Source organism: Pseudorasbora parva, chromosome 16 (assembly GCF_024679245.1).
Source record: "Pseudorasbora parva isolate DD20220531a chromosome 16, ASM2467924v1, whole genome shotgun sequence".
NCBI lineage: Eukaryota > Metazoa > Chordata > Actinopteri > Cypriniformes > Gobionidae > Pseudorasbora > Pseudorasbora parva.
The window spans coordinates 30944107-30962533 of NC_090187.1; the positions used below are offsets into that span (position 1 = coordinate 30944107).

The 18427-nt window shown below is 38.4% G+C and overlaps 1 protein-coding gene across 1 annotated transcript in view; it reads left to right on the forward strand.

Annotated features, from left to right (window-relative positions):
- cdh13 (cadherin 13, H-cadherin (heart)) overlaps positions 1 to 18427 on the forward strand; it is a 486341-nt gene that overhangs the window by 181384 nt on the left and 286530 nt on the right. The window contains exons 3-4 of the mRNA XM_067420253.1: positions 2892 to 3103; positions 14775 to 14888. Coding sequence (XP_067276354.1) covers positions 2892 to 3103; positions 14775 to 14888 — 326 coding nt within the window. The remainder of the gene's footprint in view (positions 1 to 2891; positions 3104 to 14774; positions 14889 to 18427) is intronic.

Sequence of the window (18427 nt, forward strand, 5' to 3'; positions counted from 1 at the left end):
TGCATGTGTACATGAATGAGCCAAAACATTATGACCACCTGCCTTATATGATGTTGGTCCTCCACATGCTGCCAAAACAGTGGCGATCCTGTAGGTTGCAAGGTGGTGCTGCTGTAACCCCTCCTGTTTGAACTAGCCCCTCCAAACGGGACTTAAACCTGGGTCTGCCGGCATGAGAGTCGGACGCTCTAACAAGGAGGTTAAAGGCTGCAACCTCTAGCATCAGTCGCTAGAGCGTCTCTTGAGATCAGAGGAGTGAGGTTTACTCGCACAGCGACTACTAGCTTCACTCCGTTACACTCACCCCCCCGAACCTCACTGTCATCTGGGTCATGGCAACAATGTAACCACTCCAGTTTGAACCGCCCGCTCCAAGCGGGACTCGAACCCGGGTCCGCCATCATGACTGTCAGACGCTCTAACAAGAAGGCTAAAGGCTGCAACCTCTAGCGCCAGTCACTAGAGCTTCTCTTGAGGACAGAGGAGTGAGGTTTACTCGCACAGCAACTACTAGCTGGCCTCCATTACACTGCTGTGGTTTTAACTTTTTGGTCACATCCCCCAGATGCTCAATTGGATTAGAAATTTGAATTTGGAGGACAGGTAAACTCCCTGAACCAAACCATTCCAGAACAATTTGTGTGGTTTGGCAGGGTACATTATCCTGCAGAAAGAGACAACTTAATGAATGCCATGGGTGATCCTGGTCTGCAGCAATCTACGTACACATGAATGGTCGGACCCAGAGTTTCCCAGCAGAACATTGCCCAGGCATCACACACCCTCCACTGGCTTATCATCGTCCCGCAGTGCCAGAGCATCCTGGTGCCTTCACTTCCCCAAGTAAACTGAGCACACATACACGGCCGTCCATGTGTTGTATATAAGGCTCATCGGACTAGGCAACTTCTTCTACTTCTTCAATGTCCAGTTCTGACGCTCGTGTGCCCATTGTAGATGCTTTCAACGGTGGACAGGGTTCATCATCATAGGCACTCCGATTGGGCTCCGCAGCCCCATACACAGTAGAGTACGATGCCATGTGTGTTGTGACACATTCCACCATAACCATCATTAAAATTAACTGTGGCGTGTACCAGCTTTGTTCTGTTGGCTTTGACTAGACGGGATATCCTCCATTACGGCCAAAACCCTGTCAGTTTATGGTTTGTCTCCTCAGACCACTGTTGGTAAATTCTCACCACTGCCGACCGGAAGCCTTGCCGTTTCAGAGATACTCAGACCCAGTTATAAGTGACAGTAAATACATTTATAATGTTTATATTCCTCAAAGAATTGCGGGAAAGGAATGATTTGCAGAAAAAAAAGAAAGAAGACATTTTACTTAAAATCATTCATATTAAAAAGACTTCTGATAGATCATGTAACACTGACTAAAGACTAGTAATGACTGCTGAAAATGCAGCTTTGCCATCACAAGAATAGATATATTTAAAAATATATTAAATGAGGAAACTGTTATTTTATATTGTACTAATACTTCAAAATATATCTGTTTTATTGTATTTTTGCCCTATTATTATTATTATTATTATTATTATTATTATTATTATTATTATTATTATTATTATTATTACAATTAAAGGGATAGTTCACTTTGAAATTAAATTTTGATATGTTTTAGCTTACCTCATGAGCATCCGAGATGTAGGAGGATTTGTTTCCCCAGTAGTTTCAATTTTGATCATTTCAGGTCAAACCGTTCTTGTCTGTGCCTCACATAATGCAGGTCTATGGTCACAGGTCATTTTGTGTCTTAGGCCATCAGTGTGTACTTACGATGGGGGATTGTTTAATTTGGACTTCTCTGTGTATGCTCTTTGAGGTGGTGACCATAGACCTGCATTATGTGAGGCACAGACAAGAACGGTTTGACCTAAAATGATCAAAATTGAAACTACTGGGGAAACAAATACTCCTACATCTCGGATGCCCATGAGGTAAGCTAAAACATATCAAAAATTAATTTCAAAGTGAACTATCCCTTTAAGGTAATTTATGTATTTACTTAGTTTAAATGGGGAAAATATTCAGTTAGAACATAATGATTAATATACAGGCATTTAACATTAAATTACATTTAAATTAACATTTAAATAAAGGGGTAACGTAAAAAGATTAAAGGGTTTACATTTCTGGCATTAATAGCTATCATAAAATAAACTGGAGATTTGTCTCATGCTGTCCATTTCACATCTCTCCCCAGGTCACCTTGTGTTACAAGAACATAATTTAGAGTGTCTAAGAGGGTGGTAAAAAGAAGGAAAAGGAGAGTTATGGATGAGAGAAAGAGGAATAGGGAAAGGAAATGGGAGGATGAATATGTCACAGAGGACAAAAAGAGTGAAAGCGAGGTATGGAGCGTTGAGATAAAATGGAGACGGGCACGATCAGAGGGGATAAGCTAGCGGTATCTTCCACGGTCAGACCTGATTGGCGAAGATGAAAGTGGGGTCGATAGTATTGAGGGTTAAAGTTCTCTATTGCACGTTTATATACATTGATGAATGAGCCATATTCTATTTATTACCTGCTTTTAGCTCATGGATGGATGAGCTCGGGGATAGCTTCTTCACACCAAATCCATTTTTCATCAACCAGAAGGGATGCATCACCTTAAATGAGGCTTTTCTTGGCAATTTTTTACAGTAAAAGTGATACTAGGCGACTTGTGAATGAATGCGGTCATCTTAGCAATGCTATCTGTGGATAATGCTATCCGTTAACATTCCTTTTCATCTATATGATGGTATATATTGACTTGGCTCCATATTGGTATTTCAAGTCTTAGACTTTATTTCTCATAAGCTAACATTCAATCTCAATCAATAACACTCAATATCTGCTTTTCTTTGTTCATTTTTCTGCAGTGGTGTTTGACGACTGCGCTGGAAACGAGGGTGTGGAGTTTGAAGTATCGAACCCAAACTTCGGAATAGATGAGAACCTGAATCTGGTTTCTAGACGAGATGTGATTGACAGCGGAGATGTCATGTTTGTCCATGGTGTCAACATTCATGTCGATGACATGGCACAAGTGACCATTTTGGGAGCGCCGTCCAGATCTCCTCAGACACTCCGGGTAAGTCTCTCTCTCTCTCTCTCTCTCTCTCTCTCTCTCTCTCTCTCTCTCTCTCTCTCTCTCTCTCTCTCGCTCTCGCTCTCGCTCGCTCGCTCTCGCTCTCGCTCGCTCGCTCTCGCTCTCGCTTGCTCGCTCTCGCTCTCTCTCGCTCTCGCTTGCTCGCTCTCGCTCTCTCTCGCTCTCTCTCGCTCTCTCTCGCTCTCTCTCGCTCTCTCTCGCTCTCTCTCGCTCTCTCTCGCTCTCTCTCGCTCTCTCTCGCTCTCTCTCGCTCTCTCTCTCTCTCTCTCTCTCTCTCTCTCTCTCTCTCTCTCTCGCTCTCGCTTGCTCGCTCTCGCTCGCTCTCGCTCGCTCTCGCTCTCTCTCGCTCTCTCTCTCTCTCTCTCTCTCTCTGTGTATGTGTGTGTGTTTTGTCAAATGGCCTAAAGTTTTCGATCTTGTCATTTTAAATGGTTTTCTATGCTAGAGAAGTCATATGTCGGGTCACTCATGATCCTCTTCTTGCAGAACTGGACATGCGTGTCAGTCAGTGTGTCATTACTGCCATCAAATCGACAGACTCCAGCTCAGACTGGAAATTACCCATCATGTCCTGTCATTGTCTCTATGAGGACGGTCCCATATTTCATTCAGAGGAGATCCGTGTCAGAAATTAACTTTTCTTATTAAGGGAGAAAAAGTGCCCCCTGGGGCAATTTTATGTTCACAAGGGCATATTTTTCTAACCATATAAAACACAGCATGCTTTCTAATCATGTTAAATACTTTAGTTGAATCAATTCCTTGGAATGAATTGTAAATATGAACAATTATGGCTCATGAAATTAAATTAGCATTAAATATGCTTTTCTTGGTTTATAATGATTGTGATTTAATTGAAGTTCAGCAATGCTGCATCACATTTATCAGAAGCAATTTAAAGACTTTACTTTGTTACAAAATAAGTCTATTTCAAACGAATGCTGCTCTTTTAACCTTTTTAAACTTTCTATTGAAATTCTATTAAAATGAAAAAGAGTTGTTTTTAATTGTAATGATATTTCCCATTAAATGCATATTGTAATTTACACAATGAATGATAAATCAAATAAATGCAGCCTTGAAAACCAGCTTAATGACCACAGACATTTGAAAGGTGTGTGTGTGTGTGTGTGTGTGTGTGGGGGGGGGGGGATTATGACTTATACACAAATGTGTATAATGACATGGGTATGACATAGGTGTTACAAGGAGAGGGTGAAATATGAGGACACTGGCCATGTCCCCACTTTTCAAAATGCTTATAAATCATACAATTGGAATTTTTTTTAGAAAGTAAAAATGCAGAATGTTTCCTGTGATGGGTAGGTTTAGGGGCAGGGGCAGTGTAAGGGGATAGAAAATACAGTTTGTACGGTATAAAAACCATTACGCCTATGGAATGTCCCCATATGTCACAAAAACAAACGTGTGTGTGTGTGTGTGTGTGTGTGTGTGTGTGTGTGTGTGTGTGTGTGTGTGTGTGTGTGTGTGTTTATGAAACCAAAATGTATTCAGAAACCTTCAACATTTTCTCACATTATCACAGTTTATTTGCTATGGTTTAGTAGACGGTAATGCAATGTGACAAGAACTCTGAGTTAAACTGTGTCAGAACAAACTCTTAAAAGCCAGATAATGTCAGATAACTTTGATAGAAATGTATTTAATGAATTACAATCAACCAATCAGGGTCAACCAATTACCAAGCAATGCCTTTGTTCAGTCCGTGGAGTAATATGTTACTTAAGCAATTGAAAAGAAACAAAAAACATTTAAGCAAAACATGGTCAGATCAAAGTGGCTGAATAATTTTGGTCCCCAATATTGATACATTTTACTGGTAGTTCACTGTATGAAGATTTTTTTTGCATATAGTGTCCTAGTGAATGAAAAGCACATAGCTACTCTCCTCCCCCTCCCCCTTGAGATGATAAACTATGAATTATACTCTCAGATGAGATATATAGCATACGTGAAGTGATTGCTATGTAAGAGAGCTCGGGGAGAACAGCGGCGTGTGAAGAGGCTGCGGCGGGAGCCTGGGAGCTCGGTCATTATGGACCATACATCCTGTAATCACAGTCAGGCTAAGCCTTTCAAAAATAAACCTTGCCCCGCACTGGTTTGTTCCCAGCAGAAGACCTCGCATCAGCTGGCGAATCTCGAAGGGAAACGCTTCTTATTGATGCCATATTTGACTTAATGCCCATTTTATTGGATTTTGATTAAATGATTATTGATAAATGTGAGTGGAAATTGGAAAAAGGTCTCAGTCTTTTCCAGAGGCTGATGTGAAGGGTGAAGAGAAAGCCTTATGAGTAAAGTGAGAATTCAAGCTATAATTCAGTATTTTACAGAGGATCAATATACGAATTAATTTCATGATTTGTTTTCCTCCCTGGCGTTTCAGTGTGTGAATGAAATGGTCTTTCCTTGTGGAACCACCAAATGGAGTGAAAAAATATATATAAAAAATACTGTGCATTTGTAAGACCTTGGCATTTCAATCTGTAATGTACTGAAAAAACTGGATGCTTGAGGAACAAATACATTGGGCTTTCTCTTTCACAGTCATTTGTCATTTATTCTAAAGAAGAGGATGACCTGGTCGCAAGGTTACAGGTCAGAAATCAGTCTTGTTTATTGCCGTTACTTGTTTATTGGCCTTTCTGCTTTCTTTAGCCTTGGGAGGTGGTATGTTTTTGTGTCATAGCGACTGGTAGTTGCTTACCCTTAAAGTAGGTTAGCTTGTTTGCTGGCTTTAGAGGCGTTTTAGTTGGCAGTTAGTCTTTTCAATGCGCCCCCCATAGAAGCTTGCTTCTGCCACAGAATAGAACAATGCAAAATAACAACTTTTAATTTTACTATTCTGGCTTTTTCTCAGAATTACAAGAATTTATATCTTGCAATTGTGACTTTATAACATGGAATTGCATCAATTCTATAAACTTTATATCACGCAATTCACAGAAAAATTCACTTTTTCAATTCTGTGGTGGAAACAAGCGTCCATAGACCTCAGTAGTTCCTGTGAGAATGTGGGATTAAACAGGACTGTTAGGATGAATCACTAAAGGCATATAATCTGCAAACCCACAGGTTTCTGTCTGGCACTCTGACTCGTCTCTCCATCTGTATAAACGAGAAGTCAGAAATGAGTAATGATACATCCCAGTACGGTAGTCAGCAGCAGAATGGCAGAACTGACAAGGACGTGGTGCCTCTGTCCACCCTGCGTCTTAATTAATAATGAGTCTTGATGACTACAGGAAAAGGATTTTGATCTATTTTTTGGTTTTTCTGCACTTGCTACCAGACTTATAAACCAATAAACAAAAAGTTTATTGAAGTTAAACATATTGAGTTGTTACAATGAAGGAAATTGGTTTAATAAATAGAAACTCAAAATATTATTGTATCCAAACAACATAAAAACTGTGATAAATCATGATAGCACAATTTGACATGTGTTACTGCATCTTCACAAACAAAACACATAATTACCCAATATGCTTACAAAATCTTTTAATAATATTTGAACAAAGGTTGTCGATTCTCAAAAATGTTTGTAGCATTAACTAAATTTTTTAATTTCAATTAACTATTTTAAAAATATTTTTGATTAGAATGGTTCTTGGTTCTCAACCTTACTGACACTTACCACTGTTAATATTTGCACACAATTTTATTTTATTTTGTTTGTTTTTCATTTTCATTTATTAGTGAAGTACAATCAGGCATGTAGTGGTGAGAGAGGTGGAAATTGGGACAGGACCCAGGTCAGACATGAACTTGAGTTCCCATAAGCCAACAACTCACTTTGTGATGGAAAAGTTGCTCGCATGGCAGATTTGACCAGAAAAAGGCATGTGGCGCATTGTAACGGTTGAGGCTCAGAGCTGGCAACCTACAATTTGCTGGTACAGTTGCAAGGAGGTAACCATGAGTCGTTGGATTATTACAGGGATTGAAAATAAGCTAAAACATATTAAAACTGCTTAACACGCATAATTTATTTGCTAAATGGTGGGAATAATTTCAGAAAACGTAATCTTCAATGCAGCTCAGCAGTGCAATGTACTCTACGGCTGGGATTCGTTTGCCACTAATCTTTAAGCTCCCCTGTTTCAGTTATTAATGAGAGCTCAAACTAGCTCACAGAGCGGAGAAAGCCGGAGCAAGGATGATTGTAGCTCTGTAATTTATGAACAGGAAACATTAAAGATTCATGACTATCTTCTTTTCAGCTTGTCAGCACGCTCCAGCCAACAGTGTTCATCACTGGCAGAGGGAAGGCATAGTAAACGCATACAACAGGCCTTGCACTCTGTTCTCAGAGCGATGTGGTGCGTTATTCTGTCCTTGAGAATGTGGAGGGGGAAGAGTGGCAAAGGAGTTCATCAATAACCTCAATGCAGACCTTCATTTTTCCAACAGACAAGGTTCTTAAAGTTCCATCAGTCTCTCTGGTTCTCTCTATCGCTCACCGCGGAGAGGCGATGAGTTGACGGAGATGTTTCATCATCACCGTAATACCGTCACTCTCACTTATGCCTCTTACGTAGTGGATGAGAATAACATAAACTCCCCTTATTATGGGAGGACATATTGCTTACTTTCTCATGGAAATGTGCCCTCAGCCAAGGTGAACTTCACAAATATGATGCTGTTCGGGCACGTTATAGGTGTCAATACAGCAGCTGAAGAACACATAGTAACTTTAAAGCAATCTCTGGTGGTAATGTGAGTATTATTATGAGTTTTAATCATTGTACCAAAGATTATTGCATATGAAAGAGTTAAAGTGGGTAAATTTTAAGAACAACCCAGCAAGAATAACCCAGAATAGCAAATCCATTAATGGGAAAATTGACTATATTTTGGGTTTTCTCAACAGCCCAGCCTGCTGGGTTAAAATGCCACTGGGTTAATTTAACCCAGCATGTGTTCTGTCCAATATTTACCCAGCACTGAGTTGCCAATTGGGTTGTTTTCAACCCAGCCATTTTTAGAGTGTTTGTGTTTTTGAGACTGTCTTTGGTTCACTACCGTTTTATAGAGAAAATACTCTGCAATGGTGTTGACTTATGCATCTGCACATGGTTTGTCTGAAGGCATATTAAAAATGACGTACGGCACAGTACAAATAGAAGGTAATTCTGCTCAATAGATTGTTATTTATTGGTGTTTTCTGTTTTGATTGGTTAAAGGCAGGCGTGCACCGAGCGTGTGACTCTCGGGAGGTTGTGAGATATTGCACACGCTACTAGTCACTTAACTTGATAATCACGTCAAAGCAGCTGGTACACGGCATGCGTTTTCTAGCTAAACACAGAGACTGGAGCATTCAATGTTGCAGCAATCTTTGAATGGAGAATTATTTGAGAACAGCAGCCATTTCTTTCAACAGGAACAACCACAGAGAGGGAGAGAAAGTGCGTTTGTGTGTGTGAGTATGCACACACTGTCCTGTTCCTCTCACATACTGCCTACGAGCGTCAACGATTGCCACACGAGTGAAAAAAAAATCAACTGCGAGCTCGTACGACAGCCAAAAGATACGATTAAAAAAAAAGTGATAAGTCTCACAGTAAACTCATCATTACAATCAATAACCCTCAATAACAAAGCACTTAAAACTAATGTGAAATAAACTTCTCAGATTCTGATCGCATGAATCACATTCAAATGTGCACAATATAGACATACACATGGTAACACTTTAGAATAATGGTCAGTTAATAATAGATAACTGCAGGAAGTAATGGAGCACTTATAAGTAGCACTACATTAACACTTCAGCTACTACTATTAACTAATATAGAAACAAGCTTGGGGGGGGGTGCTGTTTCATTCATACTAAGCTTTTTACACTATCTATGTTTAGGATGGGAATCCAAGTTTTTAACAACGTTTCAAAAACTAAGTTGGACGGATGATGGAGTATTTCTGTTTTAAAAATACTCCTTCCGGTTTCTCACAAGTTTCAGAGAGTTTTTTTCGAGTATGGGTCGGCTTGACGTCGACAGAGTGGAATGTCCTTGTATGGGCCGTAGGGGCTCTTCTCCCGGAAGGACGCGCGCTTGACTAGAGCGAGAGAGGAAATGCACGCCCATAAACACTGCTCTCAGGTGCAGATCCAGTCGTCCGTGCAACACTTCTGTCGCGCCGCGCTTCACTTTATTCCTATGGGTGACATCAAACGACTTTAATGCGCCCGCACAGCATTCCGGGAAGGCTTTCCGCACGCAGAAATGATGGGAAGCTTCATAACATCACGCTTCGGTCGCGTCGCAAAAGTGGATCTCCATGGTCACTGCTGTCACATGACTTCACAAAATCAACAGTTATCAAAGAAGTGTGTTTTTGATGGAGCGGTGACGATAAAGGTCCACGGTCGTGCTTTGCAAGCAGCCGGTGAGTAAAACTGCTTCAAATGTCTATGCTGTTGGCTATCGTCGCGTAAGTAAACATCAGTAAACGTCACGATCGTGTATAACGTTAGTTAATTTATCAATGGAGCATGCGATCTGTGGTGTGTGTTTAAATACATTTGTGTAGCTGATCAATATAGGTGTCAGTTTGATTATTGTAAAACCACCCAAACATAAACCTAGTGTTCTCACAAAGCGTTATTGGAAAAACATGTATCAGTTCTACCCGTTTTTAGCTTTGCCTTATAAACTAGCTTGTTACCAAAACAAACAAAAATATATTTTAAACTTTACCAGTATCGGTATTCTTGCTTGATAGTGAGTACTAAAAGACATCTTATTTGTTTATATTCATACTGATAAAGTTAGATTTTTTATTACATTTGATTCTGACATGATGTCACTACATGCACTCCGCTCTCTGGTAAATAATGCGTCTTCCATCTGATTGGTAGGTGAGGCGTATTCATGTATTTTGGGGGCGTGGCTTTGGAAAGAGCCCGGAAGGGAGAAGGTGGAGTGAATGTAAATAATGAGCTGTCTTTAAAACAGTCGTGAGAGGTCTACAGACACTCAATTTTTATACTTACTTTTTCAGAGTACTTACATTTTAATTATGTATTGACATATAAAGAAAGTTTAAACACATTTGGATTTTTTTTTATTTTTTTTATTCTTACCTACCCTACCTTTAAGTAATTAGTGATGCATTTTATGACCACATCGAGAGAAAAAAAAAGTCTCATCTCAGACATGTTAATGTTGTGATTAGTAATTAATTAGTAATTCTTTATCATTTTTCCTTGTTACCTATTAGTTATTAGTGACTCCAGTCTCATTCAGTAAATATTAATTACCTAATAAGGAACTATCTTAGTCCTGGATTCAATGTTACTTACTGATTAGTTAAGCTTGTTTCTATATTAGTTAATAGTAGCTAAAGTGTTTATGTAGTGCTACTCATTAGTCCTGCATTACTTTTCTGCATAGTTATCTATTAATAACGGACCATTATTCTAAAGTGTTACCATAAACGTATTGGTTTGCTCCATCTATCTGTGTGGGTATTGGATATAGCCAAGCTATAATGATGCGTTTCATTACCTGGCCATGAATGCTGTGTCAGAGCAACGCAAACAAATGACATCATTCCGTTCATTCCATTCCACCTCTGTTCGCTCCATCATCCTGACAGCCTTTGGGCTCCAGCAGCAGCACCGAATCTCCAGCCTCTCACATTCCCCCATCATTCGACTGCTGCCACGCCTGACCAAAGACACCCAGCAAGGACAGAACGCTCTCTGCTTCCGATGTAAATGGAAAGTTTGTGACCGCACCCCGACCATTTGCAGCCTAACAAAAAATGACATACGAGTAGGACACAATAAATAGCTTGTCAAGGGTATATCTCTGTCTTTGGAGTACTTGTAAAGCTGGTTGGACTTTGGAAGAGAGGAGCAAAAATCACGGGGAGATAAACAAACGGAAATAGAAATAGATAGAAATGGAAATAGAAGCATAAAAAGGACTGGTTTGGCAAAAAGCGCCTCCTTTGTGCTTGTTCAGCCTTGACAAACTATGTATGTAGTCACTGTAGCTGCTGTTTTTCAGTTGCTACTAGACGACATTCTTTTCTTTTTTTGTCCTCCCTCTTTCTCCCTCCCCCTCGTCCTCGTCTTGTAATGCTGCTCAGATAGGTTCACTGTTGTAATGAGTTCAGATGCATGCTGGGATCTCTGTGGTGGCGTGCTGTCGTCTTGTCCTCAGCCTCAAGTCAGCTGAATCGTTTCTAAAGCCGTTCTGAATAAACAGAGATACAAGGATTTCTTTTCATTCTGTTTACTATGAAGCAAATTATGATATTAATATACCACATTTGTTCTGATAACAGAATTCATCTCTGTGTTTTTCGGCGCTTCTTTTGCTCATGACAGCAGGATGGTGAAAATAATTCCCTTAATAAAGGGAGTTTTTGGAGAGAGACAGTGTCGTGTATCTGCTAATGACATCAAAACAACAGGAGCCTGCAAAAATTCATTCCAAGAACAGATTTGTATTACTAAAATGAAATGCTATTAAGGCGTGTCCATTGGGATTTATGATAAATGTTTAATTTTTTGCATGGAAATATCTGAAAAAATCCCACCAATCAATCTGAAAAAACCACCAATCATTCTTGATATCAGGCTGAAATGTACTCGAGACATTTTTCCTCACATTAATAACCCAGGCTTTCCCCAGAGATGGTGGTGTGATGTATCCGTTTGGCAAATGGAATCTTCTGTCCAGTCAGATCAAGATGGGCCATTTAGGTTCTAATGTGATTGCTAATGTACTTTTAGTTTATCTCTGTGTTTGGCCATTCATATTTAATGCTGTACTGTTAGGAACAAGGTGGTCTGTAATGCTTCGGGAAATCTATCCGTTAGCTTTCCCATTCTTCTCAATTGCAGTTGCTTGCTTGACACATCAGTATATAATTATATAATGTAAATTTTGGTCTATTTTTCTAGTTAAATGTCACACAAAAAAAAAAACTTATTTTCAGAAAATGTATCTTATACGATTTAATTTTAAATCCCCCCTCACTTATTGTAAGAATAAACAAGCTAACGATTATATTTATTGATTTAGCAAACAAAATGCACTTGTATCCAAGATGCTACTTAAGAAAAAGTCTTAATGTCTCATGCAGTGTTGCTTATCAAGTCCAATTATCATTTAATTTTTTATATATTTTTACTAAACTGACATTGAAAGCAACAGATAAGTAATATATTACAAAGTAAAAGTATTTTTAACCAAATATTGTGTGTGTGCGTGTGCGTGTGCGTGTGCGTGTGCGTGTGCGTGTGCGTGTGCGTGTGCGTGTGCGTGTGCGTGTGCGTGTGCGTGTGCGTGTGCGTGTGCGTGTGCGTGTGTGTGTGTGTGTGTGTGAGAGAGAGATACTCTACCATTCAAACATTTGGGTCTGAAGTTTTTCTTTTGCAAAATGTAAAAAATGACAATAACGACAGTTATTGTATAATGTTACACTAGTTTTCTATTTCTATTTACTCTTTTTTTTTGCAACTTTATTTATCAAGAATCCTAAAAAAATTAGCAGCATAATGGTTTTTCAACTTTGCTGATAATAAGAGATGTTTTTCTAGCACCAAAATAAGCATTGGAATGATTTCTGAAGGATCTTCAGACTGAAGAGTAATGATGCTGAAAATTTAGCTTTGTTATCATAAGAATAAATAAATATAAAAATAAATAAAATAAACTAGAAAATGTATTAAAATAGAAAACATTTATTTTAAAATCTTATTATTTCACAATTGTATTTTTAATAAAATGGCGAGCATAACAGAAGTCTTTCAAAAACATAAATATTTTTTACCGACCCCGCGCGTTTGAATGGTAGTCTATTACACAATGGGCCCTATCATACACCTGGCACGACCATTTTTTTTGCTTGTTTCAAACTGATGCAGTTAACATTTTCACGTCCTGCACCATGTTGTTTAAAAAGCAAATGCATTCGTCCCCATGCTCCTCTGAAAACGGGTGTGTTCACATGCATTGTCCGCGCATTGCTATTTTGAGGTAACTGAAAATGACTGCGCTATTGACCAATTGAAACCTGGTCTAAGGTCAGTGGCGCACCAAAAATGTTTGTTATTTAAAGGCCGTGTTAGTAATATGCATCTATATGCGTGTGCACAACGCACATACACTCTTCAAATATTACAGATAAAGGCATTACTCTCTGGAGAAGCGTTTAGTCTTCCACTTGCAAATTCCACCATGGCCAGAGCGCAACAGGCTTTTAAAGGGAATGGGAGATAAGGCTCTAACTGGTTTCTTGCACACTACGCTCAAAACACACCCGTTACTCATTAAGAGAATAGGGACAATCCTTATAGACCATGCGCCGGGAGCGCCGACCATTTTTCCTGTCTTTAAACTACAAAAGTGGATTTAAAGTGCACTTGCGTGATTTGAGCCAGGTCATCAAAAAACATTATAGGGCCATTTACTCATGCCACATGGCCACCTAGGACCAGTGAGATCTTGCATGGGTCGCTGCCACCATGCTAATATATTCCATTTCACCCTGCTGTCAATGCTGAGTGACAAATATAATTTGTGCTGCCATCTAATTGGCCTTAGGGGCTCTAATTGCACCAGTGTTGACAAAGGAAAGAATAGAACAGAATGGCAAAGAAGAAAGAACGAATCAGAGCGGGTAACATGAGAGGCTGATTAGCTGGTTTATTGAATTGAGATGCTAATAAACTGGAGATGATCGCATGGAAGCAAGCCTGATCCCACATAAAACCAAACACATTTACTGCATTTATATACTATATTGGACGTTCTGTATCCTAAAATCGGTACGCTCTGGAATGCTTGATTCTAATTGGTACAATTGTGCTCTTCTGTTGTCAAATATATATTTGTGATAATGACCAATTGGCTGTACACTATTACTTCTACAGTATAATGTCTGTTTGTCTGTCACTGTTTTTTTTTTTTTTTTTCTCTGTATGACTCAGTCTCAACTCAATTCCATTTTAGAGCCAAAGAATGAATGCTTAGAATGAATCTGCTTTGTTTAAGTTTCTGAAAGGGGATGTGGTTGTCAATTGGGCTTCTATCTAAACAAGGGAAGCAATGGTCGGAAAGGTGGGAAACCACAGAGACCACAACTGCCCAAATGACCACTTTTAATGACTTAAATAAGAGCACCATGTGGCTTGTTTGTATCGATGTGTTCCCCAGAGTTTTCTATTAATGCTATCAGATGCCTGCATAGTTCATTAGCTCTCCTGTATGTAAAACGATGTATTATGGCTGTTTTTCTATTCATTGATATAATATTATATGGACGTATATACTAAATAGTTTGTAGTGTCCTTCATGGAGGCATTTACATTGATTTTATGAAGTATTGATAATATTATGGGACTAATGTGGTGTATAATAGCGAAGCAGTTAAATATCTGGGATGGCAACAGAAAGGTTGTAGGTTAAAACTCTCCAAACAGTGATTTATGATCCATCACCATTGTCCCCTTGAGCAAAATACCTAGCACAATGGTTGTTCCTCGAATAAAGCAATCTGCTAAATGTCCTTTTTAGCAAAAAGATGACCTAATATTTGGTGTAAAAGTACAATAAGACCTCACATTTGAACTATTTTTGCTTCTTGTCTGTGCTGTGATTTTTAGGAGATCCTGGGTCTTTCGGACATAATGCCATATCGATCCAAAAGATCCCTGCTGGTGCCCCCCATGTTTGTTCCAGAGAACCAGCGAGCCCCCTTTCCCAGGTCTATTGGAAAGGTAAGAACTTGCATTTGCAATTCTTTTTTAACTTATTGCTACTAATGTGCATTGCCACTGTGATCTTGGACAACCATAGTGTTGTAGTGTGGACTCTATCAGTGTGACAGTGCTACTCGCTGGTTTAGATAAGCCGTTCTTTGGTTTTCAACTGTGACAAAACAAGGATTATGATTCATAAACTGAAGCCCAAATATAATCTCCTGATGTTTAAAAAAAAAAAAAATACATTTATGGTCATCCAGTGTCAGTGAAAGTTACTTATAAGTAATAAGTAATCCTTTACTCCCTGAAAAATTGCCTTACTTAGTTAATTGTTATATAAATTAGTTACATTACTTTTGCATTACTTTTTGTCATATGAACTGGGCTTGCTAGGTTTTTATTTTATTTCCTTTTTTTTATAACAAAAAACTTTTTTTTGCCAAATATAAAGGTAGAAAAGACATTAAGTGAGATTAAATACATAGTGTATTTGTGTAATTGAAAATATTTAATTATTGCAGGTGTGCTTGATATTCTGAGTTGGCATTTCACTTTTTAAAAAAATAATTAAAATAAAAAATTATATATATATATAGTTTTTTTTATGGTGCAAAAAAGAGTAAATGCCTGCTCACATTTAGTCGAGAGCTACAATAAACAGCTGATTGCATTACTTTTGATTGAAAGTAATGTGCTAGATTACTTTTGTATTACTTTTCCTCACATTGGCTGGGCTTGTTTTTGTGTTTTTTTCAATAGCAAAAAACCCCAAAAGTTCTAATTTTGGCAAATGTAAAAGGCCCTTTTTACACCAAAAGTGAAATGAGTAAGCCTCAGGCTGAAAGAAATACACACCAGTCTAGTAGAGGATGCAGCTCACATAAACCTTTCAGCTGTGCTGTCATTCTGGATTTCAGAAGAATAAGACACTTCACGACACATTTTATTTTTAAAAAAGAAGAAAGAAAAAAAGAAAAACATTGTGAAATTTATCTAAAGCCTATCGGTATGGTTAAATTGGATCATTGAAAGCGAAACACATAAATTAAAATTAAAATACATAAAGTATATGTTATTTGACATATTTAAATATTACAGGTTGGCATGATATTCTGAGTTTGCATTTGACTGTTTTTATTCATTTTAAAGGATATCTGTTTTTGCGCAAGTGAGATGAGTAAATGTCAGCTCACATTCAGTCTAGAACTACAATAACCATTCTGTTTACACAGAACACACACACACACACACACACACACACACACACACACACACACACACACACACACACACACACACACACACACACACACACACACACACACACACACCCCTCTGCTCATCACTCCCGAAGAGAGATGTCAGTCAATAAAGGGGAAAACAAAGTATCTTTAGTAATTTGTTTGAAAAAAGTTACTTTACCAGTTACTTGAACAAGTAATGTGATTACATAACTTGCGTTACTTGTAATGCAATACCTCCATATCACTGATGTATTTTGTCATAGATAAAATGATAAAGACAAAACCACAGTGCAAAAATAGTTTTCAGGGTTTAGGACTTTTCTGAAGCATCTCATTAGTGCAGAGATAATGAAAAAAGAATACTTTACAGCTAAGAATACAGATCCTTGCTGCCAGATTTCTTTCTTTCACATTCTCTTCAGTAACTTTTGGACTGTTTTGCATTGCTGCGTCACTGAGGGTTAATGTATTAAATTGTATGTCATTGTATCGTTTCAGATTTGTGTATTCCGGTTTCTTTGTTTGTTTGGCACTTCTTTTCTTTTCTGCTTAGTTTTTTCAGCGCTCTATATTTTGAACACAAACCAAGCTTTTCACATCATACTTGATTTTCAAGCTTGAGATATGGGAGTTTTGCCCTAGTTGTGCCCCCTGCCCATTTTTTTATCACCATACTAGCCTTTTTACTGTATACGGATGTCCCTGGGGAGATTCTGCAGATTTTTGCAGAATATTTCAGTTTGAGCTTTGTGATGATGCCATCGGTTCAGCCATGGATTTTAATACAATAGTCGAGTGCTGTTCTACCATTCAGGGTGAAAGATAAAAGAAAATGGAAATGGAATGTTGGGGGGAAATAATTTGTTTTGGAGATGCGTGTTTACAATAGGAAACTAAGAGGTAGAATCAAATGTTTTCAGCACTTCCTGTTCACTTTCTTTTTGTGGCTGTGTCCCAGCGTGGGCTGGAGTTATTCCTTAGCGAAATAAGTGCTAGATTACAGGACCACAGTGAATAAACCACTGTGTGTGGTAACTTTTTTGAGTTGTTGAATGCAAGGGCTGAACTGTATTGCCATTTCTTCCACCGACAGAATAACCCCTCCATACTGCACATGAATTACTATACTTCAGCAAGTGGAAGAAAATACAGAGACATTCATTGAGAGTCTGATGAGGCTGACCTCCACCAGCCTCTTTCTATTTACATCTACATATACGCTCTCTCAATCTACAGGACCTCTCTTACAGCAGTTTCACAATAGCGAAACACACAAGGGGACTGGCTACCGTGACCTATTTCATTTGATGGCACTGCTGTATATTGGAAACCAGGCAAAATGGATTTTCCACATGGCTAAATCTTGTTTCCTTGCGCTGTTTACCTACCATATGGCGTATATTCATTTTTCATAATTTCCACTGAACGGGAAGGCTGAAGGAAATTGGGAATTGCCCCTAGGATGATAGAAGCTTGAAGAAAAACAGGGGTTTCCCAGATGTTTTTTTTTTTTTCTCTCTCTGGGAAATGCAGTAAACATGTTGGGTGTTTGGGAAAGCCTACTGTTTCTTTTTAAATTTCCATCATTCTAGTGGGACATTGTTTACTTTCATTATTGTCATACAAAGATGTATCACGCTGCCACTGATTATTTGCGGACAATTTTAGAAAAGCCACTAACTGAATAAAAGACACCGTGATAGATTTGCCATCACAATCCTCCTTGGCTCATTAGATTATACAATTTACTCTCTACATCCTCTTTTATTTTATACTGACACCTACTGGTGTGGATGCATGAAGTATATTTATATACTCTGGAAACCAGAGTTTCAAACTATTAAAACTATTAAAACTATTATTATAGTTTTAATCTAGCTTTCTTTTTGTTCTTATTCCGTGTAGAATAAAACTGAATGTTCTTGGCCATTTCTATTACATATTGATGGAACACAACACTTGTACAGTTAAATGTTGTTGTTGTTATATTTTTCTTATATTGTATAGTTCTAGAGTGCCCTCCACTTATATTGGTATCCTTGGTGAACTTGAGCAAAGGCTGCCATGAAAATAAATCTTCATTGTTTATTTCTCCGATGCATGTTGGCCACATTTATTGGTATCCCTAGAAATTCTCATGGGTAAAATATCTCTGAAATATATTCCCTCGTATGAACTTTTTTATTTATTTGTTTATTTTTTAGCACACCAGGGTAAAAATGAAATTGTCCAGCCAGTAAAGGGTAAAACCAAAGAATAAAAGTTCACAAGATAGGAAAGGATGCTTCCTAGTTTGGAAAGAAAATAGTC